Consider the following 27,745-nt stretch of genomic DNA (forward strand, 5'->3'; position numbering starts at 1 on the left):
CTCTCCGCCCGCGCACCATGATGCGCAGCTTAGACCTCTTCTTCCGTGTAACTTCATCGCTATGCATCACCCCCATGCTGCTGGCGTAATTCCGTCTCCTCGACGGTTGGGTCCCGCAACTTCTTTCTCCTCACTGGTTACCTCTCAGTGGGTTAAACGGCGATAGTTACCGAAAGGTGTCTCTGAACGCAACCTAAAGGTAACATACACTCACTGAAGACAGGAAATGATTACGGTGAAGGTAATTGATTAGTGTTACCATTGTCATGCCATCACCTCGTGGCTCTGTTCAAGGCTGGTTTTGCGGCTAATAAGAAATAAAAACACTACATATTGTAACCTAAAGGGGAACACTCTCAGGAATGAGCTTGGTAGCTTATTGTAATGTTGCATTAAAAAAAAATAAAACGAAACAATAAAAAGTTGCTATTACAGGATTCGAACAGATGTTTTAATCGCTTATTGCTGAGGTAAGTAGAGTCAATCCATTGCGCCACGGACATTTTTTTTCTTTATTTCCGAAGTATACATGAACAACAAATTGTCAAAGTTCTGGATGACCTGGTAAAATTGAAGAAATTTTAACCTCACACGCGTCAGCTCAAGGGCATTGCGCCACGGACGCAACGGTTGCGGCGTGCTTTAAACCCACTATTATTTCTTTTTACAATATTTCCGCTATCAGTCGCCAGGTGACGCTGCTCAGAGAACCCTACTAGGGTGCCTCGATGTAGCGCGCCGCCGTACAGGGTGGAGACACCGCCTTTGACGGCGCCATGTTGGGGCAAACCCATACGGCGGGCTATGGAAAGTCTTCCTGATTTCTTGTTCAGCACGTGCTTGCGCTAGCAGACTCAGCTGTGTAACGTTTTTACACAGATACTCGCAATCCTGAGCGCTATTTTGCTCGAAAAAAAAAGTGAAAGCAACTACTGCTTGCTAGCATGCGTAGTTCTAAGAGGAAATGATCAAATTGCAGATGGTAAGGATTTACTCTTTCGCCGACTCGGATGTTCAGATGCGGTTATTTTGACGACTGGCTATTTTATAAAGCAATGCATTTTGTACTGCCGGACATGAATGAGTTTATGAGGTGCATAGCATTCAGTTACGTCTATTGCTATAGATCAGCAACCATGTCTACGTTTCAGTCAGCCGTATATCGTAAATTATTTGTATTGCAATGGCCCATCGTAAACCGTAGAAAAGACACAGCAAGAAACGATGCGTAAATCAATCTTTGACACCTGTCACACGCTGATGCACACGGCATTTTATTCCAAAACAATCCTCATCAAGACTTTGAAGCTGAGTTTGGATGCACGCCTAGGAGACATCTTTTAACAAAGTTGGCGCCAGCTGCAGTTTTACTGCCGTATCCATCATTCGATTTTTCTGGCTGACTTAGCCAACTCAAGTAAATACGCCAGCGCATCGTCCCAAACCGCTCTAATAGTTCGTTCATCAGCTTTGGGTGTTCCGCGCAATCGACCACTGGAATCGGATCGGTTTGTTCGATGAGGCATAATTAAACAGTAAGGCGCTGCTTGCCACAGCATGAAGTGTAGAAGCTGCGTCGGGTTTAGTATGTAAAAGTTGGCGCCACCCAAAATGCACAAGCAATGTTCAGTAATAGCGGTCGACGACAGAACATTGATGCTGTTTCAGAGTGAAGGCTCCGCCTTCTAGAATACGGGTCCGCGAGCGATGGTCTCGCCCGACGAGTGAAAACTAAGTCTTGCTTAAAAATACTGGTTTATTCCGGATCAACAGAAAAGTATAAAATAGAAAAGAAACAGTATTGGTCAAAACTGCGCTGGAAACATGCCGTCGAAGTGCGCGACAATGGACTATGCAGAATAAAACGGAACATGGGTCAGGGCTTCACCGCGACAACACAAAACACACTGCGGCGCGGATAGGCGAGTACAAAGCGTTGATTACGGTACAAAAGCATTGCTACTCGCGTGGCAGCACTCACGCTAACACTCCTAAGGCTTTCTTGTAGGCGCCGCTTCCGTCTTTGCCCCGCAGGACTCCGCTCCGTCGTCCGTGTACATCCCGACGGCTTGGGACGCTGCCACGCCGCCCTTCTGTGGCCGGCCTCCCGGCGAAAAAGCCCCGAGCCCTGCTTCCGACGCGCTTATCTACCCTCTGTCTCGCGCCGATAACATGCCGCCCCCGCTCCGGGCAGCTCGCTCATGCGTACTCTCGCTACCCGGGCGGACACCAACACAAACACAAAAAAGCGCGCGCGGTTCGAAACGCTAAAAGGGGCGGTGGGGCCCCACACTCCCCCCTCTCAAGACGGGACACCTCCCGACGTGTAAAACAAAAATAACGCGGGATAAGGACGGAACTGGTACTGCTGCTGGCGGGGCGCATGCTTGGAGGTATCCGCCGAGCGTGGGTACCCGTAGAGCCTGGTAGGTCAAGTGGTTCTATGTGGCCAGTGGATGGCCGTGGTAAGCTCGGAGATCGGCCACGTTGACTGGTCCGGCTTCTCGACCACCCTGCACATGGCGAATAAAGTAAGAAAGCCGAGACGCGCGCTTTGTTATCGTGTAAGGGCCAGTCCATCGTGGAGCGAGAGAAGCAGCAAACCCTTTTGCTGCATCACTTAGTGCGTGCGTGCGGCGAAGGACTTTGTCGCCGACTGTGAATTCCAAAGGTCGCCTTTTCTTGTTGTACTGGTTACAGTGTTGCAGGCGGGAAAGGTCCAAGTTTTCCCTTGCCTCCTTCAGAGTCTCGGCCAAGCGGCTGGAAAGATCATGCGCAAATTTAGAATGGCTAAGACCCGGTAAATCAGAGCGATTCAGAGCATGCTCAATAGGAAACCTGAGCTCACGACCAAGGAGAATGGCCGCTGGCGTAAAACCTGTTGACCGGTTTACCGTGGTTCTTGTGGCGAAGGTCATCTCCTGGATACGAGCGTCCTAGTCCTTGTGCCGCTCCGTGAATTCCACCATCATAGTCTTGAGATTCAAGTTCACTCGCTCTGTAATGTTTGCTTGAGGATGGTAGGGCGTAGTCTTTTAGTGCTGCACGCCAAGAACTTTGCAAGTGGCAATGAATATCCTACCGGTGAAATACGTGGCATTATCAGTGATAAGCTGAGCTGGGAAACCAAAGCGAGTGAATGTTTCTAGTAGCTTATCCCAAATTATTTTCGACTTTAGCCTACTCAGGGGATACAATTCTACCCATTTCGAGAAATGATCAGTAATTACTAACAAGCAGCGATTCCCTTTCACTGATCTGGGATAGGGACCCATTATGTCGCAAGCTACAATTTCCCATGGGTATCGGCTCTCTACAGGTTGCATGAGGCCCGGTGGTTTTCCTCCCCTCGGCTTCGCGGTCTGGCAGTTATGACAAGTGCGGACGAATGTCAGGACATCCCTTCTCATGCGGGGCCATGTTGCAACGCGACACAATTTGTCATATGTTTTCTTGCCATCGCTGTGACCTGCGAGGCGTGTATCGTGAAAGTATTCTAGAAAATGCTTACGTAGGCCCTTAGGAACGACCACACAAAATGCGGACTCACCACTATCGGTGCCCGCAGCAGGTATATACCGCAGGATCAAACCATCTTCTGCTTCCACGTAGCTGTCATAGCTTCCGTTAAAGGTCCCCAGAAAGGGGTCACCAAGAAGGGTAAACAACGCCATAGCACTGATAGTTATTGAACCACCCATCATTCTCCCGCAAAAATTTTCGATCTAGCTTCTGCAACACCAGAGATATCGGCGATTAAAAATGACCCTTCCAATTTTCCCCCTCAACTCGTACGCCGAAGGGAGCCATAAAAAAACAAAGAATACAAGCAAGTTCAAAGCTCCGCCCAGACATACGTCACTTCGACGAACTTCCGGTTACCGCGCGCTCGCTCGCGTACTCGCGCCAACCCATCCTCGCTCGCACACGCCTGAGGAGTTCGCCAGTTCGCGCAGCGACGGTTAGTGTAACCGCGAACCCATGGTTCCTATGTTACACGGCGGACCAAACCATGGTTGCACCACTAACCGCGGTTACCGCAAACCGAGCTTGACGACCTCGGTTTGCGTCGTTAACCGAGGTTATGACGGCGTCTGTTGACGGATGCTACTCGTCGGCGCCCGAGTGTGCGAAACGTACGAGCGGGTCTGCTTCACAGTTATTCATTTGCCCACTGTATCACGTTTAAAGATCGATGTATAGTTTATGGTGCCGCCCGACGTCTTCGATTACGGCCGACAGCGCAGCGACTGCGTACTGAAGCCTTGTCGTGCCTACAGTATCGTTTGAACGGCTTGTTGCTGAGCAGAACGCCAAAAAATACGCGGTCTTAGCTATGAAAGTACACGAGTTTGCAACGCTTGCAGCACAGGATGCCGCGAGCAGGTTGAGGTACGTTACACAATTACCGCGGGGGTGGAACGTGCGAGCGCGGCGAACGCCGGCGCCGTGCGTGACCGTCCCTAGTCGTCGCTAGGCCTATTGTTTCGCTTCGAAGCCGCGGCGGTCGACGCTTTGGAACATGATCAACGCTGTCGTAAATCGTCTACTTATGAAACTGCCTTATAGTGATTCCTATCCTGTCATAGTAAAATAATTATAGGATTAACTCTGCCGACGCATTAATCGCAGAGCTAGTACGAGCAGATCGGATCAGCACCAGCGGCAGCTGGCTTGAGCAGAAACTAGCTTGTATCACGGCTATCGCTCTTACCAGCAATTTGCTGCTGGTCAGCGATCCTCACGAGGGCTTCATACTTGATATTCGGCTCAGTATTCCAGACGCCAACAAATTTTAGCACGCTTTATTTCGGACATCGGTGCTAACGATCCGCCGTGTGGTTCGCGAACGGTATGCGGGAGGAGGGGCCACAGCGGCGATGCTTGCGGCGGTCAAGGAGGTGCTGCCATCGTGCGGTGCTTGACCGTGCTGTTGACGCCTCGTCGGACGACACTCCGATACTCCTGAAACCACGTTATATAAATAAGATATTTGTAAATGCAGCTTCGTTCTGCCGATCCCCGCGTCGCCTCGGTTGTTGCACTTAATGGGCAATGGCCACCTAACCGATAAGGGCGGCGAGCTGTAACAGCCCGCACAGAGTTCGAGCAGCGCACGAGCAGACGACTTTCGCAGCTACCGGAAGTGTGTTCGTGACGTCATGGTTGCAGTGACCGCAGCGAATGGCAGCTTCTAGCAAGCCTTGCCAGTCAACCGAGCCGTGACGTCACGGGATTAGGAAATAGTTCCATGCGACACCGCCAAGCGACATTTCCTCTGCCCGCGAATTTCAAAAAACGCTGTTTTTAAAAATTAATAATAAATCGCTGGCTTTGTTCCAAGGAGTTATACTTTGCGTTAATGCTCAAAAGGATGTGTTCTACACACTGAACACGTTTATCAGTGGTTTCTTGGGGGCCGTTTCCGTGGACCTTTAAGCGCCCGGCTCCCTGCAGGGTTGGCGCTGTTCAGGCTTTGGCGTATCTGGTTGCACTGGTCGTCTGAAAGCTGAGCGTCAAGGAGCTGTTGACGGGACAACAGTGTGCCCCAGGTGTCGGCAGGAGCTGTCACAGCATGGACCGCGGGTGCTCGCTCTCCCTCACCAGGAAGTGGAGCTCGTGACAGGGCATCGGCCACTTTGTTGAAAGTGCCTCTTCTGTATTCTACCCTGTAATTATACTTTTGGAGAGCGAGTGACCAGCGGGCTAGACGGCCAGCTGGATTTTGCAACCTTGAAAGCCACGATAGGGCCTGGTGGTCGGTCTGAATAGTGAATTCCGCGCCAAACAAATACATGTCAAATTTCTTGAGGGCAAACACAATCGCGAGACACTTTCTCTGTCATAGTATAGTTCCTTTCCGGTGCCGTCAGTGTATGACTAGCAAACGCCAATGGGCAAAGCTTTCCTTGATGTTCTTGAAGCAATACCGCCCAATTCCGTACTCACTTGCATCCGTTTGTACCGTGAATGGCCGGTTAAGGTCTGGAAGCCGCAGGCGTGCAGTATCCGTGATGGCTGCAGACAGTGAACGGAATGATCCCTGCTCGGCTTCTGTCCATGACCAGCGGGCACCCTTCCGAAGGAGCTGATGGAGGGGTCGCGCGAGGTCAGCGCAGTTCGGGATGAAGTGGCGGTAGAATACCACCATGCCCAAGAAACACTGGAGGCTCTTTATGTTGGTTGGTGGGGGGAGCTGCAGAATGGCTTGAACCTTCTCTTCATCCGGGAGAACTGTGCCCTGTTCCACAATGAACCCAAAAAGATTGATTGTGCTTGTCACCAACTGAACCTTGCCGGGGTTAATGGTGATGCCCACCTTCTGCATTCGTTGAAGGACATTCGTTAAATGACGGAGGTGCTCTTCTAAGCTTTCTGAGAACACTACTACGTCATCCATGTAGGCCATAGCGTAGTTAAATTCAGCGTCTCCGAGCACAATATCCATTACCCGTTGAAAAGTAGCAGGTGAATTGCACAACCCGAAAGGCAATCGCACAAATTCGAACAGTCCCCGGTGGCAAGTGAAAGCCGTTTTCTCAATGTCGCAGTGGTCAATCGGGATTTGCAGAAATCCCCCACTGCAGTCAAGAGTTGTAAAAAATTTTTCTGACCCAAGTGAGTACATGACAGAGTCAACAGACGGGAAAAGGTAAGAGTCTCACACTGTCACAGCATTCAGACGTCGATAATCGACACACAACCGTGCTGTTCCATCCTTATTAGGCGCGAGAACAACAGGAAACGCCCAGGGGTTTTTTGATGGTCTCACCGCACCGGTAGCCACCATTTCGTCGAGGGCCCCATCCAGTAGCGCTCGCTTGTGGACACTCAAGGGCCTTGTATTGAATCTGATAGGACGAGCATCGCCGGTATCAATCTTGTGGGTTAGTACGTTGGCTTTCCCCGGAGCCTCCGTGAACATTCCTGCAAAGGGCCTGAGCATTGTCTCGATTCTGCTTTTATCCGTTGGTGACCCCGTGAAGGAATTCAAAACGGTTAGAATACCACAGCCTGTGATATTGGCCGAATGGCCGTTCGTGGCAAGCAACTGTGACTGTGGCTCAGCGGCCTTAGTCTTGAACTGAAATGCTTCTGTACCGGTGCCATACCGGTAGGTTCCCTTACTCAGATCTATCACGATTCCTGCCTTCACTATGAAGTTACGGCCTAGTATGACTGGCCAGGATAGTCCGGGGAGGTGTAACAAACGCTGTCTAATCTTTCGACCATTTATAGTACCCGTTAGGCGGGCTGCTGAGGTTGCGGGTACTATGCGAGTCGACGCCATACGAAGGTTAGTGTTTACACTCCGCAACCGGACACGTTTTGTCTCACAGGAATTTTTCACCTGATCGCCGAAGACTGACACCGTAGACCCTGTGTCTAAAAGGGCTGGAAGCTCCAGTCCGGCCATTTTGACCAAGACCAGCGGGGTCTTGTCTGGTTGGCTTTCCTCAAAAGAAGTTGACGGGACTGACTGCACTCACCGAGTGTTTGTAGGGTTTCTCGGGGTCTGCCTCATGCATAGCAGGTGGTGACAATGGCATCTGGGTCGAAGGCACCTGGGTCGGTGGCACCTGGTTTGATTCAGGCAGGAAAGGTAGCGATTGGATCAGCTCTCCCGGTGGTTGGCCACGTCTTTGCGGCCCGGCCGCTGGATGGTGCGATGACCAAACCTCTGCTGTGTTGTCCTGGATCTGCGAATCGGAGGACAAGTTGCACACGGTGGCGACGTCCACGTTGCACCCGGTGGCGACGTCCACGTTGCACCCGGTGGCGACGTCCACGTTGCACCCGGTGGCGACGTCCACGTTGCACCCGGTGGCGACGTCCACGTTGCACTGGTAGGTGACGTCCACGTTGCACCCGGTGGTGACGTCCACGTTGCACCCGGTGGTGACGTCCACGTTGCACCCGGTGGTGACGTCCACGTTGCACCCGGTGGTGACGTCCACGTTGCACTGGTAGGTGACGTCCACGTTGCACCCGGTGGTGACGTCCACGTTGCACCCGGTGGTGACGTCCACGTTGCACCCGGTGGTGACGTCCACGTTGCACCCGGTGGTGACGTCCACGTTGCACCCGGTGGTGACGTCCACGTTGCACCCGGTGGTGACGTCCACGTTGCACCCGGTGGTGACGTCCACGTTGCACCCGGTGGTGACGTCCACGCTGCACCCGGTGGTGACGTCCACGCTGCACCCGGTGGTGACACCCACGCTGCACCCGGTGGTGATGTCCACGTTGGACCCGGTGGTGATGTCCACGTTGGACCCGGTGGTGACGTCCACGTTGGACCCGGTGGTGACGTCCACGTTGGACCCGGTGGTGACGTCCACGCTGCACCCGTAGGTGACGTCCACGTTGCACCCGTAGGTGACGTCCACGTTGCACCCGTAGGTGACGTCCACGTTGCACCCGGTGGTGACGTCCACGTTGGACCCGGTGGTGACGTCCACGTTGGACCTGGTGGTGACGTCCACGTTGGACCCGGTGGTGATACCCACGCTGCACCCGTAGGTGACGTCCACGTTGCACCCGGTGGTGACACCCACGCTGCACCCGTAGGTGACGTCCACGTTGCACCCGATGGTGAATGGTAGCCGGCAGCAGCTGTAGGAGATCTCCGGGATTTGCGCGCTCTGACGTGGGGTGTCCCAACTGCTGCCACACAAGGGGTACCAGCGCCTGCGTATGGCAAGAAGACACGGGGCCCCGTCTGACCTGTCACCCCATGAAATCGGCTCGTCACCTGAGTAGACGTATCAGGGCTTGTGACTCCGTGCAAGTCGCCAGCCCCCGTACGGCAGCCCGGCGTCTCCAGGCTGCGTGCTGCCGATGATCCAGGCCACGCACAGGACAGCTCAAGGCAAGTCTGCAGGGGGAGGTGGTTTGTACTGGAGCTCCACCAGGAAAGATGCCTCGATGCGGGATGCTTCTCTAGCCATGTCATCGAAGTCCGCGAACTGGCGACGCCGGAGATATGGCTGGTACCTTGGATGGCACCGATGTATAGCATGAGCCACCTTCTCTGGTTCCGGAACTGCAGGATCTGCCCGCTCATGCAGTTCTTGAAAACTGCGCAAAAACTCTAGCAAACCTTCGTTTTCGCCTTGCGTCCTGGTGCAAAGCTCGTCTTTCATACAGATTTCATAGTCAGGCGGCAAAAACTCTTCTCGAAAACTGTCTATAAAACCCTGCTTTGTTGCGAACGGCCGCTGTCTACGCCTCCAGGTTGCTGCGGAAACTACCAAAGCTACGGGAAGCACACGCGTGACCAGAGCGCTGTCCGAAATTGCCATTGGCATCTGATAATCGTCGATTTCATAAAGAAAATCGCAAACAGATTTCTTGTCGGCGTATCCTTCAAACCTTGGCACGGCCAAATTCAGCCGCAGCTGATTATCGCGATACAAGGGAGTGGGCGTTAACGAAACTGCCTCGCTTCCTGCCATTTCTCTGAAATGTGCCTTTGATTCAAGTAGCTCGAACAGGAGGCCGAGAATTCCACTACAAATGTCCGACGGTTCGCTTTTCCTGTCTTCTGATTGCTCATGCCCGGAACCCGCCTGTGTGGGAGGCCGAACTGTCTCTGTTAAGTGGGCGCTTGCACCCGGTAAGTCCGACATCGCTACGCACGAAACGGCATAAACCTCAAATTGCTACACTTGCGGGGCAAGCCAAAGCTCGAGCAGAAATCACGCTGGGCGCCAAATGAAGGCTCCGCCTTCTAGAATACGGGTCCGCGAGCGATGGTCTCGCCCGACGAGTGAAAACCAAGTCTTTCTTAAAAACACCGGTTTATTCCGGATCAACAGAAAAGCATAAAATAGAAAAGAAACAGCATTGGTCAAAACTGCGCTGGAAACATGCCGTCGAAGTGCGTGACAATGGACTATGCGGAATAAAACGGAACATGGGTCAGTGCTTCACCGCGACAACACAAAACACACTGCGGCGCGGATAGGGCGAGTACAAAGCGTTGATTACGGTACAAAAGCATTGCTACTCGCGTGGCACCACTCACGCTAACACTTCTAAGGCTTTCTTGTAGGCGCCGCTTCCGTCTTTGCCCCGCAGGACTCCGCTCCGTCGTCCGTGTACATCCCGCCGGCTTGGGACGCTGCCACGCCGCCTTTCTGTGGCCGGCCTCCCGGCGAAAAAGCCCCGAGCCCTGCTTCCGACGCGCTTATCTACCCTCTGTCTCGTGCCGATAACATGCCGCCCCCGCTCCGGGCAAATCGCTCATGCGTACTCGCGCTGCCCGGGCGGACACCAACACAAACAGAAAAAAGCGCGCGCGGTTCGAAACGCTAAAAGGGGCTGTGGGGCCCCACAAGAGCCTGGATGGAAAACCCTGCGGAGGTTTAACCCTACACACACCCGGTTATATCGAATGAAAGCAGGCAAAAAATGTCATTGTTGTTCAGTAGTTTAGACTCTAGGATATTGAAACCGAGAATCTGGGTTCGAATCGGTTCTGTTCAGACGGCCTTCATTTTAGTGTGAAAACACTGCACGCGAGCAAGCTAAATCACGGCCAAAATGACTAAATGCTAGCTTGACTTCCACTCAGATCTCCACTCAGATGCCTAAAGGTAAAGAGGATGCAAATTTACCCTCGTGAGAAACTTGAAGGCAATTGCCAGCACCCGGCCAAGTCGGAAATTGAAGGCCAGATTGCAAAGCATCTGATCTAGGCAAACATACTCGAGACACCACTTGTGGATCGGGCCATTATTGCCTTTAGTCACTGCTGCCTGGTAGCAATGTCGCAGCGACAAGTAATCCCTAAAACATCATTGATAAGTTTCTCTCGACAATTCGGTTAAATAAAAGTGACGGACACCTTAGCCGCTGCCTCTCCCGTTTTCGACAAGCAACATACTGAGAAGTGGCGAAACATGGCATGTACAGGGTCAAGCCGCTCATGGCACTTTATGCAGTCAGCGCGATTAAATTTCGTACAGTCAAAGCAAAGCACTGAACAATTTCTTAATAAGATGGAGTACTCTGCTCAAGTACGCCCGCGCTAATAGCACGAGCCATTACGGCCACCGATTCAACTAAAAACTCACCTTGACGCTATGTCGGTCCAACATGAACAGGCACCCTGTCCAACAGTGCCCAAGCTTGCTCAATAATGTTTGGAGTGCTTATTTGCCTTTAACTTGTCGTCCTTCGGTTGGTTGGTTTGTGGGGTTTAGCGTCCCAATGCGACTCAAGCTATGAGAGACGCCGTAGTGGAGGACTCGGGAAATTTCGACCACCTGGGGTTCTTTAACGTGCACAGGTCGTCCTTCGGCTGACGACATAGGGCCAAAGCCGGAGACCTACATTGCAGACCCTGTTCACCCACAGAAAGGAAAACGTTGCCTGAATACTTTTCGGGTGTCCCAATTTATTTCGCATAGAACGTGCTTATGTTTTGCCCAGTGACGACACAAATTAAGCAGCACCGTCAATCTGTTTATTGATTTAAATTCAGCATCAGTATAAATCATATTATTGCCGGCGGTCGATATCGAGCCCGGGTACTCTGGTAAAGCAGTCTCCACTACTGCTTCACCACGGCGGAGCACTAGATTTAGCAAAATGTGGCAGTACTACGTAGCCGTATACCGGATTGCTAAGTGCCTCCTGGGCACGCGCACTGAAATGGGTGGAGGCAATCGTGGCCACTGCGAGGAGGGATTCGGAAAACCGGTATACATCTCCGCTATGCTAAAGGCCTCTATTTGCAAGGTTAGCTAGCGTCACGAACTTACATTTGAAACAATCAACAGAACGTTTTGATTTGCTTGGGTACACAGTGTAAGTTCCTCCTCCTGTCTTGGCCCCCTGTCGGAAGCCAAACGGTAGCTGGTATAAAGCCGACAACGAATCCCTATCTCTGCCCAGCCTTGTTGAACTAGTTTGGGCCAAGCTCGGTCAGGGACTCTGGACGTTGGACGAACATGGGCCGTCTTTGCAGGTAATCACTAAAACATTTAAACGGCGACCAGGTCCGACATGCTAGTCGTACAAGCAACACTGCCCCAAGGATAAGATATGAAACAGAATCCCCACCGCATTGTGCACGCCCATAAGAGCAACTTTCAGTGAGGCTACACACACACATAGACACACACACACATACACACACACACACACACATATATATATATATATATATATATATATATATATATATATATATATATATATATATATATATATATATATATATATATATATATTGTGAGTATTTTCTGAGCTAACGACACAAGAAATGAAAACTTATAGAGGACCTGATCAGTTTGCTATTTTTATAAAACGTCTGCTCTGCTGCCTTTGTGCAAAAATTATGCAAATTTTTGACCTAAAATATGTATACTAATTATCAAGAATACGCCTTTCTGGGGATCATCATCTACATGCGTCGAGTTCTCAGAATGTAGCAGGTTTCAATACACTGTGCACTACCGGTGCAATATATTAGGCTTGTCAAATTTGGTTCGAATTTCAGTCTGCCTCTCCCGCACGACTTTCGGCTGCCTTAAAGCACTAAGCCAAGCTAATGGACAACCAAGCTAACGGACAGCCAAGCACTGTCCTACTTTGATGAAATCTACCTGGCCAGCATTTGGTACAAATTAAGTTTCTACAATTTGCAGATTGTTGGCTCAAATTCTTTTGTCAAATATGAAGCAGCATAATTAGCAGCCAACCAATTTCTATTTTTGAGCTCTTTGTTTATGTTCTCTGGTCGAGAATACCGGCCGCCGAGCTCTGCCCTGTCGTTTAGTGAATGTCGGCCGTTAGCCAATTCGAGTTGGGGAGTCGTAACTATACAACGGTTCATATGTGCCCTTCCAATTTATCAAATCTAAAACTCCCTTAGAATATCCCAAATGGATGCTGCACTATACTTTCTGATGTTTCGTGCATCCTACATATTTTATGCGTGATTTCTGCATTTGTTCGATCTACTGTGACATCTCAGCACTTGAGGACTCTGTGTCATAAAATTTTATTGGCCCGTAAGTTGCCCACGTATCAATATTATTGAATCCTAATTTTAATTCGATCCATTACAAATATTATTCACATCAGTTGCTACGTCTCAACAGTCGTAAAGGCTATATGTGTCCTTAAAATATGCAGTTATGTTTCCGTTATTTAATTAGCGTTTGAACGGTATTTTTTTAAATGACGCAGTGTTTCTATATGCGCAATCCTTCAGAACAGCACACATCGCCATATCATTCATAAAAGGGTCTACTCTTAGCTTAGAAAATGACCACCTCTACTTGAAGTAATGTTAAAAGCAGCTGCTTGCATGCAATTGTTCTCGAGATGTCTTCAATGAATCAGTCAAAAGCATCGCTATCTTTAAATGGTGTCTCCGTCATTCAATATGACAAAGTAGCGCGATTTATAATCAAACTTGGGGAATCACCGCCTTCGGATCATTCGCTTTAGTTTAATGCGCACAATCTCTGGCATGCATTATCTGAGAAACTAACTGGTGGCACAATTGGTGCCGCAGTTTTTGCCGCCCTTCGCCTCTTGTCACAATGCCTGGAGAAAAGCGTGCTGAAAGACGTTGCAGAATCCACCGTCATTTTCCGCAGTGGTGCCAGTACTTCGTGACTAAGTGACGTCAGGATGGACAGTCAGACACCGCAGGAGTGCATTGGCTCTGTTAGCATGTGCATCACTAGCAACTGCTGTGGCTAACCTCCAGGTACCCGTGCCAACAGCGCCCATTGCGCATCCGGCACCATGTCAAAGAAGAGATGTGTGCCAGTGCGCAGCACGATACGCAAGCAAACATCTCAGTATTCATTACCATGAGTTTCCGCGCGATTCAAAACCTCAGGCACCGTAAATATAAAACCTTTCGAGGACGCTTAAGCTCCGCTTTTAGGAGTGTAACGTAAGAGCGTTAATAGGTATGTGTTATCATTCACTTTACCATGCAAATACTTGTGAGACTAATGTGAGCTTGCCACAATAGCAAAGGGGTGTCGAGATGTTCAATTTCGCAATTTTTGGCATAAGTTGCACCGTCACTGCTCTCGCGGACATCAATGTGAGATTATATTACTTGCTGATCACCCTTGCTATCGCGTCAAAAGATATGCGAAGGCACCACTTCAGCGCTCCATGTATCTTCATCTCGGCATCGAGTCGGCCCGATGCTTTGCGCTACGAGAACATACTCGAAGCATAGCATCGCATGTACCCCACTGCCGTATTAAAACCCTTGTAGGGAAACATATCCGGAGAAAAAATAAGCAGGTGTGAGCCGAGCGCCGAACAAGTAGAATTATCATTTCATCTAAGATACGAGGACTGCAAAACGTACAGAAACAGAATATTCATCTTCTGTCACCGCTCCCCCTAGCTGTGTTTCAAACCTATCCGCAATGTGTACGAATGAAAGCGAGCAAGAAAGCAGAAGCGATAAATTGACTTCTCTGCTGGTGGCACAGCTCAAATCACTGCAGCTGAATGCGATGGCTTTAGACAGAGCCCAAATATTTGTCATGGAGAGCTTGGATATACAATTAATGGAAGTTGTTTTCTGCACTTTATACACTTGTTAGTGGGGTGACGACTTGTCTGGAGGTTAGACGGAGGAAAAGGCTATGCAGCACATCCGGCCCAAAGAAATCCAGCTGAATATGAGGGCTCTAGAAAGAGTCCGAATGTATGTGATGGTCCTCACGGACACCGGAAGTATCCACAAGTGGATGTAGTTGGCCTAGATGGATGTCATACAAAGCAACAATCTGTTTTGCAGGCTTGTTTTAGCAACGTCTCATTCCATGCGTTGTTCACAGCTGCTATATGAAAGAAAAGACCCCATCCACATATGGACCTCTGTAAAATATTTCTGAGGAAGTTCATAGATGTGCTGAAATGATGGGCTGCTTCACCTGACAGCGGAGGCAACGGCATCCACGTGAGAAAGCTTTATATGGTGATCGAATATGTTCGATGTTGCACAATGAGAATTTTTAAAACCAGGTATAGGAGTTTTCATAACTAATCTTTGCATTCAAGGTCTGCAGTGTAGCTATACAAATATAATAAAGGCCTGAGCACAGTTGGAACGCAACTGCGTGAATATTGCAGTCATCAAAGCCTGTTCACCTCCGTACTTCCACAAAGCATTGCCCATGATTACGTTACTTCCTAATGCGAAATTTGAGAGCAGCTCATCAGCTGTTTCACCTTTTCGATAGATTGAAGCAAATATTTTGAGCAAGATCGACACTTATGTACAATTAAAACTTTTTTTAAATTATCACACGCACTCCTTCAAGAAACACTCCACTAACAGTTCTTGGCTGTCATGAAAGGAGCTTTATGGTCGGATAAATGAAAGCAATTGTGTTATCGGTAGGTTGCTGGAGGCAGCGTGTGGGCCCATAGGAAGGTTGCGCGACGAACAGATAGCGATTGACTGATGCCGCTGACACCGCCAGCAAGTGAAGCGAGTGAGAACGGGATGCACGCACCGTTATCTGCTGATAGCGAGCCGGCGTTTGGCAACTGGACAGGACCCTCGTGGCCACGCAGGAAGAGGGGGAGGAACCCTCCTCCTCTTTCTGCATGGCGGCAACGGTGTTCTACGCATCAGTCAGTCGCTGCTATCTCTTCGCCGCGCTGGCAGCATGGATGGATGGGAAAACATTTATTTCATCGGCTTTAAGAGGTTCAGTTTGATTGCTGACCGCGTCAGATGGCCGCCAGTTGCGTCCAGTCGGCGATTTCTTCGGCCCACTCAGTAACCCGAGCCTGGATGGCCGGGTCCGAGCAGCGCAGCACGGCCTCCCACTCCTCCAGAGATGGAGCTGGCAGCAAATTGGCGGGTGGCGGATAGGCCACGCACCCCCATGTAATGTGGCTAAAGTAGCGTCGACGCCACACTCTTTGCATTCAGGGTCAACCTGCTCTTTGAATATATATGAATAAACTTTGGGGCAGGGGAAGGAGCGGGTTTGTAGCTGGCGCCAGAGTATCTCCTAGGCCTTGCTTAATGAATTGTGTGGTGGAGGGAAGATGCGCCTTCCCAGGCTAAAATGGCGAGTTATATCATGGAACGAGAGCAAGCCCACCCTCGCGCCCGCGGGAAACGAGGTGCTCACCGCCCGGCCGACGAAACCTCGGGCATATTCGTGAGCCTTCTCGTTTCCGGAATTGCCCGAGTGAGCCGGAACCTATACCAGTTCTATCGTCCTACCAGGGACTGGACGGTAGCTTTAAAGAATATTCCTGGCGGCAGCCGACAGACGGCCCCTCCCGAAATTCCGTACGGCTATTTTGGAATCACTGACTATAACATCTGCTTCGGTAGAAGCGATAGCCAGCGCGATGGCTGCTTCCTCTGCAGCCTCGGAGGTTCTGGTGCGTACAGTAGCTGAAGCTAAGATTTTGGTAGGCGTGGACTCACGGGCCCCAGTAACCGCACAAATCGCGAACCCGCGGTCCGTCTCTTCATATTCGGCCGCATCTACGTAAGCAACCGAATGGTTTCCTTTGTATTTGGCGTGTAGTGCACGTGCGCGTGCTAGTCGCCTGCCTTCGTAGTGAATGGGGTTCATATTCTTAGGGAGGGGCTTGATAACAAGCTCCTTCCTGATTGCTGTGAGTATTTGCCTGGGATCGTCCGCCATGGGTTCGGCATTGATGCCTAGTCTCAGCAAGACAAGCCTCCGGCTTTGGTGCGCGCCAATCTGGAGTACTGCGCTATAAATGCGCTTCCTTGAGTTCATCAAGTGTGTTGTGCATGCCAAGAGCTAAGAGCCTATCGGTTTAGGTGTTTCTCGATAGTCCTAGTGCTGTCTTGTAAGCTTGCCGGATAAGACATTCAACCTTTTGCTTTTCGTCTTGGTAAAGGTGCAGATAGGGCAGGGTGTAGACTAGCCTGGTGATGACGAAAGCCTGAATGAGTCGACAGGTGTCGCGTTCTTTCATGCCCCTCCTCTTGTTGGCTATTCGCTTGATTAGTCTTGCTGTTTGGGTGACTGTTGTGGTCAGTTTATCTAATGTTCCTAAATTTCTGTGGTTACTCTGAATGAACATGCCTAGGATTCTGATAGTGTCTACTTGTTTTATTGGCAGTCCTTTGAGCTCTACCCTGATTGCAGGAGGCGGAGGTCTGTTCTTTAGATTGGGGCCTTGTCGAACTACAAGGAGTTCGGACTTAGAGTGTGAACATTCAAGACCCGCCCTTAGAGCGTAAGTGTCAATTGTGTCGACTGCTTCCTGAAGCACACTTTCTACTTGGGCATCACTTCCCCTGTTCACCCACAGGGTAATGTCGTCCGCGTAAAACGTATGCTGTAGCCCCTCGATGGCGACGAGTCTGTGGGGCAGTGTTATCAGTGCAATGTTGAAGAGGAACGGCGATATCACAGAGCCTTGTGGTGTTCCCTTTCCGCCCAGAGATATGGGGTCTGATTTGATCGCGCCGAAAGTGAGTTCGGCCGTCCTGTTCGTAAGGAAGGACCGGACGTACCCGAAGACTCTCTCTCCAGGATTCAAAAGCGAGAGGTTTTCTAATATCGCCTCGTGCGAGACGTTATCGAAGGCTTTACAGAGATCAAGCCCAAGTATTGCCCTCGTTCCATGACAGTACCTGCGATCAATAACATCCCTCGACAGCTGGATCATGACATCCTGCGTGGAGAGGTTGGGTCTGAATCCTATCATGGTTGAGGGGATGAGGTCGTTGTCCTCTACATAACCCTGCAGCCTGTTGAGAACGATGTGTTTCATTAATTTGCCTAGGCACGACGTTAACGAAATGGGTCTTAGGTTTTCTATGTTAAGCTTCTTCCCTGGTTTCGGTATGAATGTCACTTTGGCATGTTTTCATTCTTGCGGTACCTCTCCTTTCCTCCAGTAGGTGTTCATGAGGTCAGTTAGGGCCGAAACTGAGCCGATATCTAGGTTCCTGAGGATTTTGTTTGAGATGCCGTCTGGTCCCGCCGCCAAGGTCGTCCTGAGTTGTCCTATCGCGTACAACATCTCCGCTTCCGTAAAGTCCTCGTCCAACTGTTCATTGGACATACATCTGTTCATACATCTTGTGACATGTATTTACAGAGAACATTACTGAGCTTCGCTCCTCGCTAAACTGCCTGTCTTGATTTTTTCTGCGACAGCTGATGCACAAAACTATTTTTAATTGTTACCCACTAGAAGGACCTTTAAAGCGTGTACATAGGCGCATCATGAAATGTGATGCGGAACAGCGCTGCGTCCAGTATCGTAAATGCGCAAAACATATATGCTATCCGTTAAAGAAATGCACCTCCCTGCCTCAATTGCTGTGAGGTTACAGCGCTCCATTGGTGAATCTAAGGACATCGAATCCCGGCCACAACGGCAGCTTTTCGAGGGAGAAATGTGCCCGTGTGCTGTCTGCTGTCTGCGCAACGGTGTCCCTCAAGGCCCTCATGGACCCGAGCAAAAACAAATCCGAAGGCAGCAAGTCGATACAGAGGCTGGTGCACCAATACGAAGGCACGGACGAACAACTACTCGAAGAGGTGCGGATCAAGTGCTACGGCAAAGATCAGGTCGAGAGCTACCGAGAAGAATACCGTGGCGAGGAGAACCCGGCCATGGACCGACCCATCACGAGAGAGGAGGTCGTCGAGGCGATAAGATCGGCCGCGAAGAACACGGCGGCGGGGGCGGACAAGATCCGGAACTCGCTAATAAGGAACCTGAGTGACGAGGCGATAGATCAGCTTACGACCTACCTCAACAAGCTCTGGCAAGAGGGAAGAGTGCCGGCGGAGTGGAAACACGCCGTCGTCGTGATGATTCCGAAGCCAGGCAAAAAGCTGCAGATCGAGAACCTCAGGCCGATATCTCTAACGTCGTGCCTGGGCAAGCTGTACGAGAAAGTGATCACGAAAAGAATCCAGTCGCACCTGGAAAACGAACAATGGTACCCGGCCAGCATGTACGGGTTCAGAGCCAACCTCTCTACGCAAGACGTGCTGCTTCAACTCGAGGAGGAAGTCTCGAGGCGATGCCGAAGGCGGGCGAAAACGTCGTCATGGCCCTCGACATAAAGGGGGCTTTCGACAACGTAAGCCACGCGGCCATCATGGAAGGCATCAACAACACCAACTGCGGGAGGAGAACGCACGATTACGTCAGAGCTTTCCTGAGCGACAGAACGGCGACCGTGGGGCTGGGCGAGCTGAGAAGCGACGTCTTCCCCACGCCGTGCAAAGGCACACCCCAAGGATCCGCCATATCGCCCATCCTCTTCAACGTGGCAATGATTGGACTTGCAAGACGGCTCAAGGAGATCCAGGGCATCCAACACGCGATGTACGCCGATGACATCACGATATGGGTCACCCAAGGATCACTCGGGGAGAAGCAAGAAAAACTACAGGAAGCGGCAACTTGCGTAGAAACTTACACCAGAGAGAGGGGCCTAAGATGCTCGACGGAGAAGTCGGAACTCCTCAGGGTCGGCAAGCATCCGACCCAAGCGACACTGGAGGTCGTTCTCGAGGGACAGAACATCCCGGAAAAGAACATGATAAAGATCCTGGGCATGTGGTTGCAAGGAAGCCGGAAATGCAGCCACACCATCAGCCTGCTGAGTAAGGCGGCAGAGCAGGTGGGCCGTATGATCAACAGAGTCTCCCGAAAGAGATATGGAATGAGAGAAGAAGACACTCTCAAGCTAGTTAACAGCCTAATTGTCAGCCGAGTCACGTACTCCCTGCCGTACCACGCGACGACCAAGGCGGAAAGAGAGCAAGCCGACATCATTCTCAGGAAGGCGTACAGGACTGCTCTGCACCTACCCAAGCACACGTCGAACGAAAAGTTGCTCCAGCTAGGCATCAGCAACACCTTCAGCGAGCTCGCCGAAGCTCTGCTGGGAACGCAAATCACGAGACTCAGAGGCACCCCCACGGGACGAGCGCTCCTAAGAAGGTTGGGTCGGGACACGAGCGGACTGGTAGACAGATACGCGGACGTACCGGACCACCTTAGGAAAACCATTAACGTGGGACCATTGCCGAAAAACATGGACCCCAATCTTCACGAAAACAGACGAAAAGCGAGGGCCGAGTACGTTGAGAGAACGCTAGCCCAGTTAGACAACACCGTATACACGGACGCTGCCGTATATCCGCGCGAGAGAGAACGCGTAGCCGCGACGGTAGTGGTAAACAAGGAAGGAAACATGATCACGTGTGCCACGGCAAAGGTCGCCGGCACAGCGGAGGCCGAAGAAATTGCCGTCGCGCTGGCGGCAGCAGAAGGCTACAGAACGGGCCGATCTCTCAACATACCCTAGCAAAAAAATCCGATAGAAAACTAATAGCCTATCAGATTATTGATATTGGTTTTATAGGTCTGCCAGAGTATTGGTCTTATGGGTATCCTAGCCGATTGGTTTTACAGGTCTACTGGAGTATTGGTTTTATAGGTCAATTGTTTACTGGTCGTATAGGCTATGGTTTTATCGGTCCTATGGCATCTGATAAACTGATAGGTCTGTAATGCTAGTACACCCATAGCTGTCAATAATCTGATAGACCTACAAAACCAGTAGGCTTCCTATTGGTTTTGTAGGCCCTATGGAATATTGGTCTCATCGAGTAGCTGCGGGTGTTTTACCTCTCCGAACACCTGAAAGGAGAGGGCAGCTATGTTCCATTTTCTAGGGATGAGTTACGCAGCAGGTGCATGTATACACATTTTAATCCACAATGACAGCGGCAACGCATACTGGCACATAATCCAAACATTGACTGCATCCAGGTAGCCCTCGATTCCAAGATTGCGGATTTCGGCCCGATGATGTAGTCTCTCGAATGCTAAGGCACCTGAAAGAAATAAAAAATTGCGTTACAGCTTGAAAAATAAGCGATTTCAAGAACGCGACACCACCATGACTTCAAAACATCGGTCCACACATATACCGGCAACCGCGATTGCGCGCGTATTCATGCGGAGGCAGTTAGGAGAGGCGCCGCCATCACTGAACGCCGAGGTAGCTGCTGAACCAACATTCCGCCTTGCGCCTCACCACAGGTTCTGCCACTTAAACACAGTGCGCACGATATTCGAAAACAGATTAACGCTAAAAAGTTTCATCAATACTTTCAAGAAATCGTGCCGACAACTTTAAAACTCGACGCTGCGTTATATCACACCGCGCGATTCAAATTCCTTTGTTGGCGTGCAGGCAACGGCATTCTGCAACGCAAAGCCACATCATACACTGACAAAGTATAAACGTCAGCCCGAAGTTGCAAGTGATGCATACGCACCTGATCAAAAGCTGAACGTGCGCTGGAACGTTGATATCCTCGAGAAGCACCCCGAAAATCGGCGAAAACTTACACAGGGCACCGACCGAACTGCCGCCCGATCAGCGATCGCGCCAGCGCCAATGCCTCTACGGAGCTGCGCATACGCGCCCAGAGGAGAGGTGGAAAGGAGGATGAGAGAGGCCAGCACGGGAACGCTTGCGCGGGAGTGGGAGTGAGAGAAAGAAAACCTACCTCTCCGCTGCGAAGCGCCGCGGCGCCGCCGGCATTGCGCTACCGCGTCGGCAGCTCAAGCCGTACTCGTCGCGTGCTCGTTGTCGACTCCTCTCGCTTCGGCGGCGGTTGCAGCGTTGCAGTTGCTTGGACGCGCGCCTCTCAATCCATTTCACCGTCCTGCTCTGCACATGTAGGTGATTGTGACTGAGCTGGGCCCCGACAGAACCGTGCTATATCCGCGTGCTTTCCCATCTCTATTCAGTGATCCAGTAGCAACAGCGTCGCGCGTCCTGCGGCTCCAACCGTACGTAGTTTGTTGAGACCGCGCGCAGCGTTCTCAATTGTTATTGCGGCTAATATTGTACGTTACGGCAACACTCAATAAACGGGATGAATGCGTGAGTTTTGGGGATGTGTCCGAGATGGAAAAGGAAACAATGACAAAGACCTAAAATCTCCAACGTACTGATCCTGCATGCAAGACCCATAAACAAAGGCATACTGATGTATCAGACACATGAACCAATATGTAGTAGTCTACAAGACAAGCATGTATCAGCCTATAAGATGTATGGGCTTCTGCACTGGTCTGATACTTTTCTTATACAACCCACCGATAAACCTATGAAACCAATACTATTGCCTATAGGACAAATATGTACCAGTCTATAAGATTTATGAGTTTCTGAATAAGTCTCATAGAAATGCAGATAAAACACATAGAATACCTACAGAACCAATACCGATTCTTATAAAACCAATAACGCACCCTATTGGTCTTTTTTGCTAGGGTACTGACGGACTCGAAGGAGACGTGCAGGAACTACACGAGGGGCAGGATCAGCAGAACAGCCCTTAAAATACTCAGCGGGGCAACCTCCGCCGAGGATAAACCCAGGCATAACCTAATCTGGATCCCGGGCCACACGGGCATAGGGGGGAACGAAAGAGCAGACAGCCTAGCTCGAAGTTACGCATTCCGAGCAGGGCAGTCAAATGCTCCGGAGCTCCGCCTACAGGCTTGCGAGGGGGGATACGCAGAGATCTTGCACTTGCATAGGGGAGCTAGAATTAGATATCCACCACCACACAAAGCCCTAACAAAGGAGGAAGCGACCGGCTGGCGCAGATTACAGACCAACTCCTTTCCTAACCTACACATACTTAATAAAATGTTCCCGACACAATACAGAGCCACCTGCCCTTGGTGCGATGCCACACCTACACTTTATCATATCACGTGGGAATGCGAACGCAACAAAGCATTCCACCAACACGAAGACCCGAGTGCGGAGCAATGGGAGAGTCGGCTCACCAGCGGCGAGCTCGCGACCCAAAGGGCCTTAGTGCAGCACGCGACTGATGCAGCACGACCCAGTGGAGCCTTGGAATAGGGGCCCACCCTTGCTGACGAGAATTCTCAAGTCGCCAGCGCCAGAGAAGACGACGGAGACTTCACAACCGCGAAACCCTTGAAATATTCAATAAAGTTTCCACTCACTCACTCTCATAGCTTTTGGACGTTAACATTCGTACACCAGATCCAAACCGTGACCCCAGTTGCAATAAATATATGTAATAAGTTACCAGAGCTGTTAGACGGTTCCTTGTGTTTAAAACGCCGGTGAGAAATTGGGTGACCACTGACTGAGGCACGCTTTCAAGTCACGTGCAATGCAGTACGATTCGTTTTTAGCGTAAAGGCAAGTGCATTTGCCTGTCGTACAGTTATCGCGCGAGCCGTCGCCCTTTATGTCGTGTTGCTGCATAAATTAGCTACAAAATGTTTTTTTTTTTTACGCTTGCGTTCAATACCAGCCACGAGCGAAACGCACGCAGTGCAAAGTCCCATCATGACCTCGCTCATACCGACGACCAAAGAAAGTGCCTATAAAACTGCGCTTCATGTATCGTGCGGCGCCACAAACATATTGAGGCAATTGTCCCAGGTGCAGCGACTAACGCTTCGCGGCGCTGGTTGCAGCCCATGCTTAGTGTTCCTGTATACAGGAGCACTAGGCGTTGGTGGTGCTCCCAGTGTTCCTGTATATGCTATATAGGAACACTACCCACACCATGCTATCAAGCGTTCGCTTCAAGCGTTCTGACGGCTGTAAAATCCCTTGCATCCGCTACGTCATGTCTTACGCGCGGGTCGCTGGTATTCGAATTGCAAAACACACGGCTGTTGCACATATGTTCATGCTATTATTGCAGCATGCAGCCCAGAGGAAGCCTTGACATTTTAGTAAAGTAGAAAATTACAATTTATTATTTGTTTGAGACATGTAGCTGAAGCAATATGAGGTCAAAAGGAAGCCTTCTAACTTTAGAGAAGCATAAAATTTTATGCCTTTCTTCTGTTTGAAACTTGAAACATACAAGAAGGCTTGAACATCTCTGCTACCCCATTATTTTAATGCACACAAAATACGCTTCAGTAGTTGTTTACCCCGAATGTGGTTGTACTTCCTTCTTGTACTTCCTGTACCTGTACTACCTGCTACACTGTTGTCGCTAGTGTAGTTCCTGTTTCATATTCCAATGCACCATAGGCTACCAGGCATACCTTAAGTGAGGACCTCCGGAAAGGTTGACCACGTTGAGCAGTTTTATCTGCACTGGCATCGCCAACCACACGGGCGTCTTCTGTTTTGCCTCCATCGAAGCTCACCCGCTGTAGTAAGAAGCGGCCCTACGCCGTAAGGATCTGCATTTAAGCGCTCCAACTAATAGAAGGTTGTGACGGGGCTTTATTTAAATATTGGAATAAACAATTGAAATAATTGTCAGGCAAAGAAAGCAAATGGATTGGTAATAAAGCAGGAGCTAGGAAGGAGCGAAGGAAAGAACACTGAATGGACGGATGGACGACAAATAGATGAATGACTGACTAGGTAGGTAGGTGGGTGGGTAAGTTTCAATGAATAGGTACTTCGTCGGGTGGGTAGAGAAATGGCAGGATGTATGAATGAGTGGGGGGATGCACGAACAGGCTGATATCAAGTCGGATAGTTCGAAGGAAGGGAAGTCCATCGAGATAGACTTTGATTGCTTGAGATCAGCTTCGGATGACAAAATTTAGACAATTATCTGTTGACAGAACAAAATTTCTGTAAGATTTCTGACAATCTTTTTGAGACAAGAGAAGTTTCACTAAGCATCAAGAGTTTGTGCAGTTAGAATTTTGTGCAGGTAGGACACAATAGTTTAGAGAACTACAGATTACAGTAAAGTACTAAAGAAAAAATACACAACGAAAAAAGTAATAAAGAAATCTCGGACGCTGCGACAGAACAGAATTATAAATTGTAGTATCATCGATCATTTTCTGTTGTCTTCCTCAACTAGAAGTCAGCTTACATTAATGATGCCCCCTCGAAATCGGAGCAAAATCCTTTCATACAATCAAAAATTATATTTGAGCTGATTAGAGGAGGTTTGTTACTTAGCGGTGCAATTATTCATGACCTTATGTGGACTATGTCCAAGAAGAAATGTAAATAAATGCAGATGTAAATACACAGTTTTGTCTAGTCGTGACCTTCTTGGGCTTCGGCATTTCGAATATTGCCGAGACACTTGTGATATTTTTACACTCAAAGCCACTGGCTACTGGGTCGCAAATGATGGTTCCAGATACATCTGAATGTTCGCGCAGATGCGAATTATTTTCGAAATTTCAAAACACCGTCACGAATGCTTCCTGCGTCATGCAATGAACGATTTTAATAAACGAAATAGATATGTCTTTTTTGCACATATTCTATTCTGTTCATAAGGGGAGCCGAACAACCGCGAAGAGGGGGACTGCTTTGTCATAGCTCTTATTGAAGGCATGTACATTTTGTTGATGAAGTTTCTTCTCTTCGTGCTGCTTCTTGAAGCTGTTCTGCTCAAAACTGTCCAGTAAGTACACGATCTTCGCAGCAATATTCATATTCGCGGCGTCCCCGTCCGATAATGTGCTTTGGAACAATGAAAAGTGTTACGATAGTGCTTGTAAGCAATTAGGCGCACAAGTAAACGTTGAAGTTTGTCTGCCAATATGTAACGAAACGTTCCCTAGCATGTAACTATAGAAACCCACATCGACTTATGAAATTTGGAATTTTGCGCAGAATATGTCGCAGCTACCAGCCCAGCTAGAGAGAGTTAATAGGAAGAATCTGGGAGGCCTTTCTTGAAGTAGCCAAGGTATTCTAAGATGAAGCATATTTTACAGCTGAATACTACTAAAATATGACACGAAACGATGCCTACACGTGGACAGTAAAAACGCAGGCTGAGACATTTGGTAATGCATTCTGGAATAGGAGCTTCGAATGTGCATAAGTTTGCAATGAAAATCGAAGGATACGACAAGCAACTCTATAAATAATAAGGAACTCCAAAGTTGTTGAGCTTTTTTTTCATTAAAATGCGTGTGCCTATTGTAGTTGCAGTATACTTATTTTATAATGAAGGTTCCTCACATTTTATTAAGAACGGGAGAAATTGTTGACCTCCTGCATAACACCATTGAGATGCCATCCAGTATACGAACGTGGAACTGGGACGCTCTTCCTAACACTTTCGTCTAAAATATCCGCTGATGCTTCAAAAATTCTGGTCGCGGCCGGACAGACCGTTTGACGATTCATGTGCGTTCCGTCTATGTTAAGCAGTTTTAACTCCACTATGCTGATGTGTATGCCACTGCTACGTTGCTGGAAGGTGTTCGTAAAGCGCACATGAGATGAATTAATTCGGATTACTTCGGCATCCTTAAAGTGACCTTGCACAGCTCAGCCCAATGAAATATTCTCAATTCACTTGCATCGCGAAGCAGCTTGCCTGGTATACTCAGCTGCAACTGTTGAATTGGGGATTAGGCAAGAGATTTCAAACACACACACACACACACACACACACACACGCGCGCACGCACACACACACAAACACACACACACACACCTATATATATATATATATATATATATATATATGAAGGAAACAAGCCAACAGTCGGCGAGGCCTAGGAAAGCGTTGGGGATGGTACTTTATGTCCTTTTTTTTAATGTTTACTTGGATAATCACAGAAATTAGTAATGTAATCTGTTTAGAGGAAAGGTAATTAAACCCCTTCATGTATTATAACGAGCACCCTCATTTCCCCTTAATTGATCTGCTTGTAACTTACGGGGGTCTCGGTTCTGGCAGTCTTGAAGCCATAGGTAGCGTAAGAGGGTTCTAGCACAGCTTTCGCCCTCGCTCTTGATCACGTTCTACGTGACGCTGGTGGTAACAAAGGACGTTCCCCGTCCGCCGCTATGGTTGAGGGTGGCGCTGGTGAACACTCTCAAGGTTCGTACACAGACAACTTAAATACCCAAGCAAGTAGCAGGGGGGGGGGGGAGGGGGCAGCGGCCGATGTAGCTCAGTTGGAAGAGCACCGGACGCGATATTCGGAGGTCGTGGGTTAGGTTCCCACCATCGGCACGTTGTTTTTTCTTCTACTTTGTGTTTAATTATCTTTCCCCTAAATAGATTACATTACTAATTTCTGTGATTATCCAAGTAACCATAAAAAAAAAGACGAAGTACCATCCCCAACGCTTTCCTTGGCCTCGCCGACTGTTGGCTTCTTTCCTTCATGTATTATAACGAGCACCCTCATTTCCCTATGAATCTATGTATATATATATATATATATATATATATATATATTCTTACAATAGTCGTTAGGAAGGTCTTTAAAATTAGCAATGGTACCTTGCTAGCAGGCCTCAACAAAGATGTGATCGCTAAAAACACGGACCACATTGACGAAGGACGAAACCTGAAATCGACTACTCCTGTTAGTTTTTCGGATATGTTTGCCTTCAACAAGTCCTGAAATTTTCTAAGCAAGAAGCATTATTTGAAATTATTGCCTAAAGGATAACTGCACCTAACGTTATAAGTCACTGGAGAAGCTAAGGTAATTCAGCTGTATATACACCTAACTTCTGGTTGCATTTCAGAGCAGGAAAAGGAAAAGGACACGGCCGTGGACATGGAGGTCCTGGAATGGCAGCTCATCACTGGTGCATCAGGCCGGTAAGAATTCCAGAACACAGTTCTCTGGCACAAATAAATCCTCATTGAAGAGCAAAGTGTTGCATACGCGGTTGCGTATGAAATCCTGAGCTGCTTATGCGCCAAAAAATACAAAAACCCAACGCAGA

The 27,745-nt window shown here is 49.3% G+C and overlaps 1 protein-coding gene and 1 long non-coding RNA gene across 2 annotated transcripts; both read right to left on the reverse strand.

Moving 5' to 3' along the window:
- Positions 1–1,743: 1,743 nt before the first annotated feature.
- LOC146176814 (uncharacterized) lies at positions 1,744–11,105 on the reverse strand. The gene is made up of 3 exons (XM_084581400.1): positions 11,082–11,105; positions 7,491–7,964; positions 1,744–6,241 (listed from the first exon to the last, which is right to left on the reverse strand). The coding sequence occupies exons 1-3, from the start codon at positions 11,103–11,105 to the stop codon at positions 5,870–5,872; spliced, it is 870 nt and encodes a 289-aa protein (XP_084437526.1). The 3' UTR covers positions 1,744–5,869.
- A 9,625-nt stretch (positions 11,106–20,730) lies between these two features.
- LOC146176815 (uncharacterized) lies at positions 20,731–21,440 on the reverse strand. The gene is made up of 2 exons (XR_014701210.1): positions 21,321–21,440; positions 20,731–20,873 (listed from the first exon to the last, which is right to left on the reverse strand). It is a non-coding gene; the product is annotated as an uncharacterized LOC146176815 (long non-coding RNA).
- Between the last annotated feature and the right edge of the window lie 6,305 nt (positions 21,441–27,745).

The sequence above is a fragment of the Amblyomma maculatum genome, chromosome 10 (assembly GCF_055883805.1).
Source record: "Amblyomma maculatum isolate TAMU_Amacu chromosome 10, ASM5588380v1, whole genome shotgun sequence".
Taxonomy (NCBI): domain Eukaryota; kingdom Metazoa; phylum Arthropoda; class Arachnida; order Ixodida; family Ixodidae; genus Amblyomma; species Amblyomma maculatum.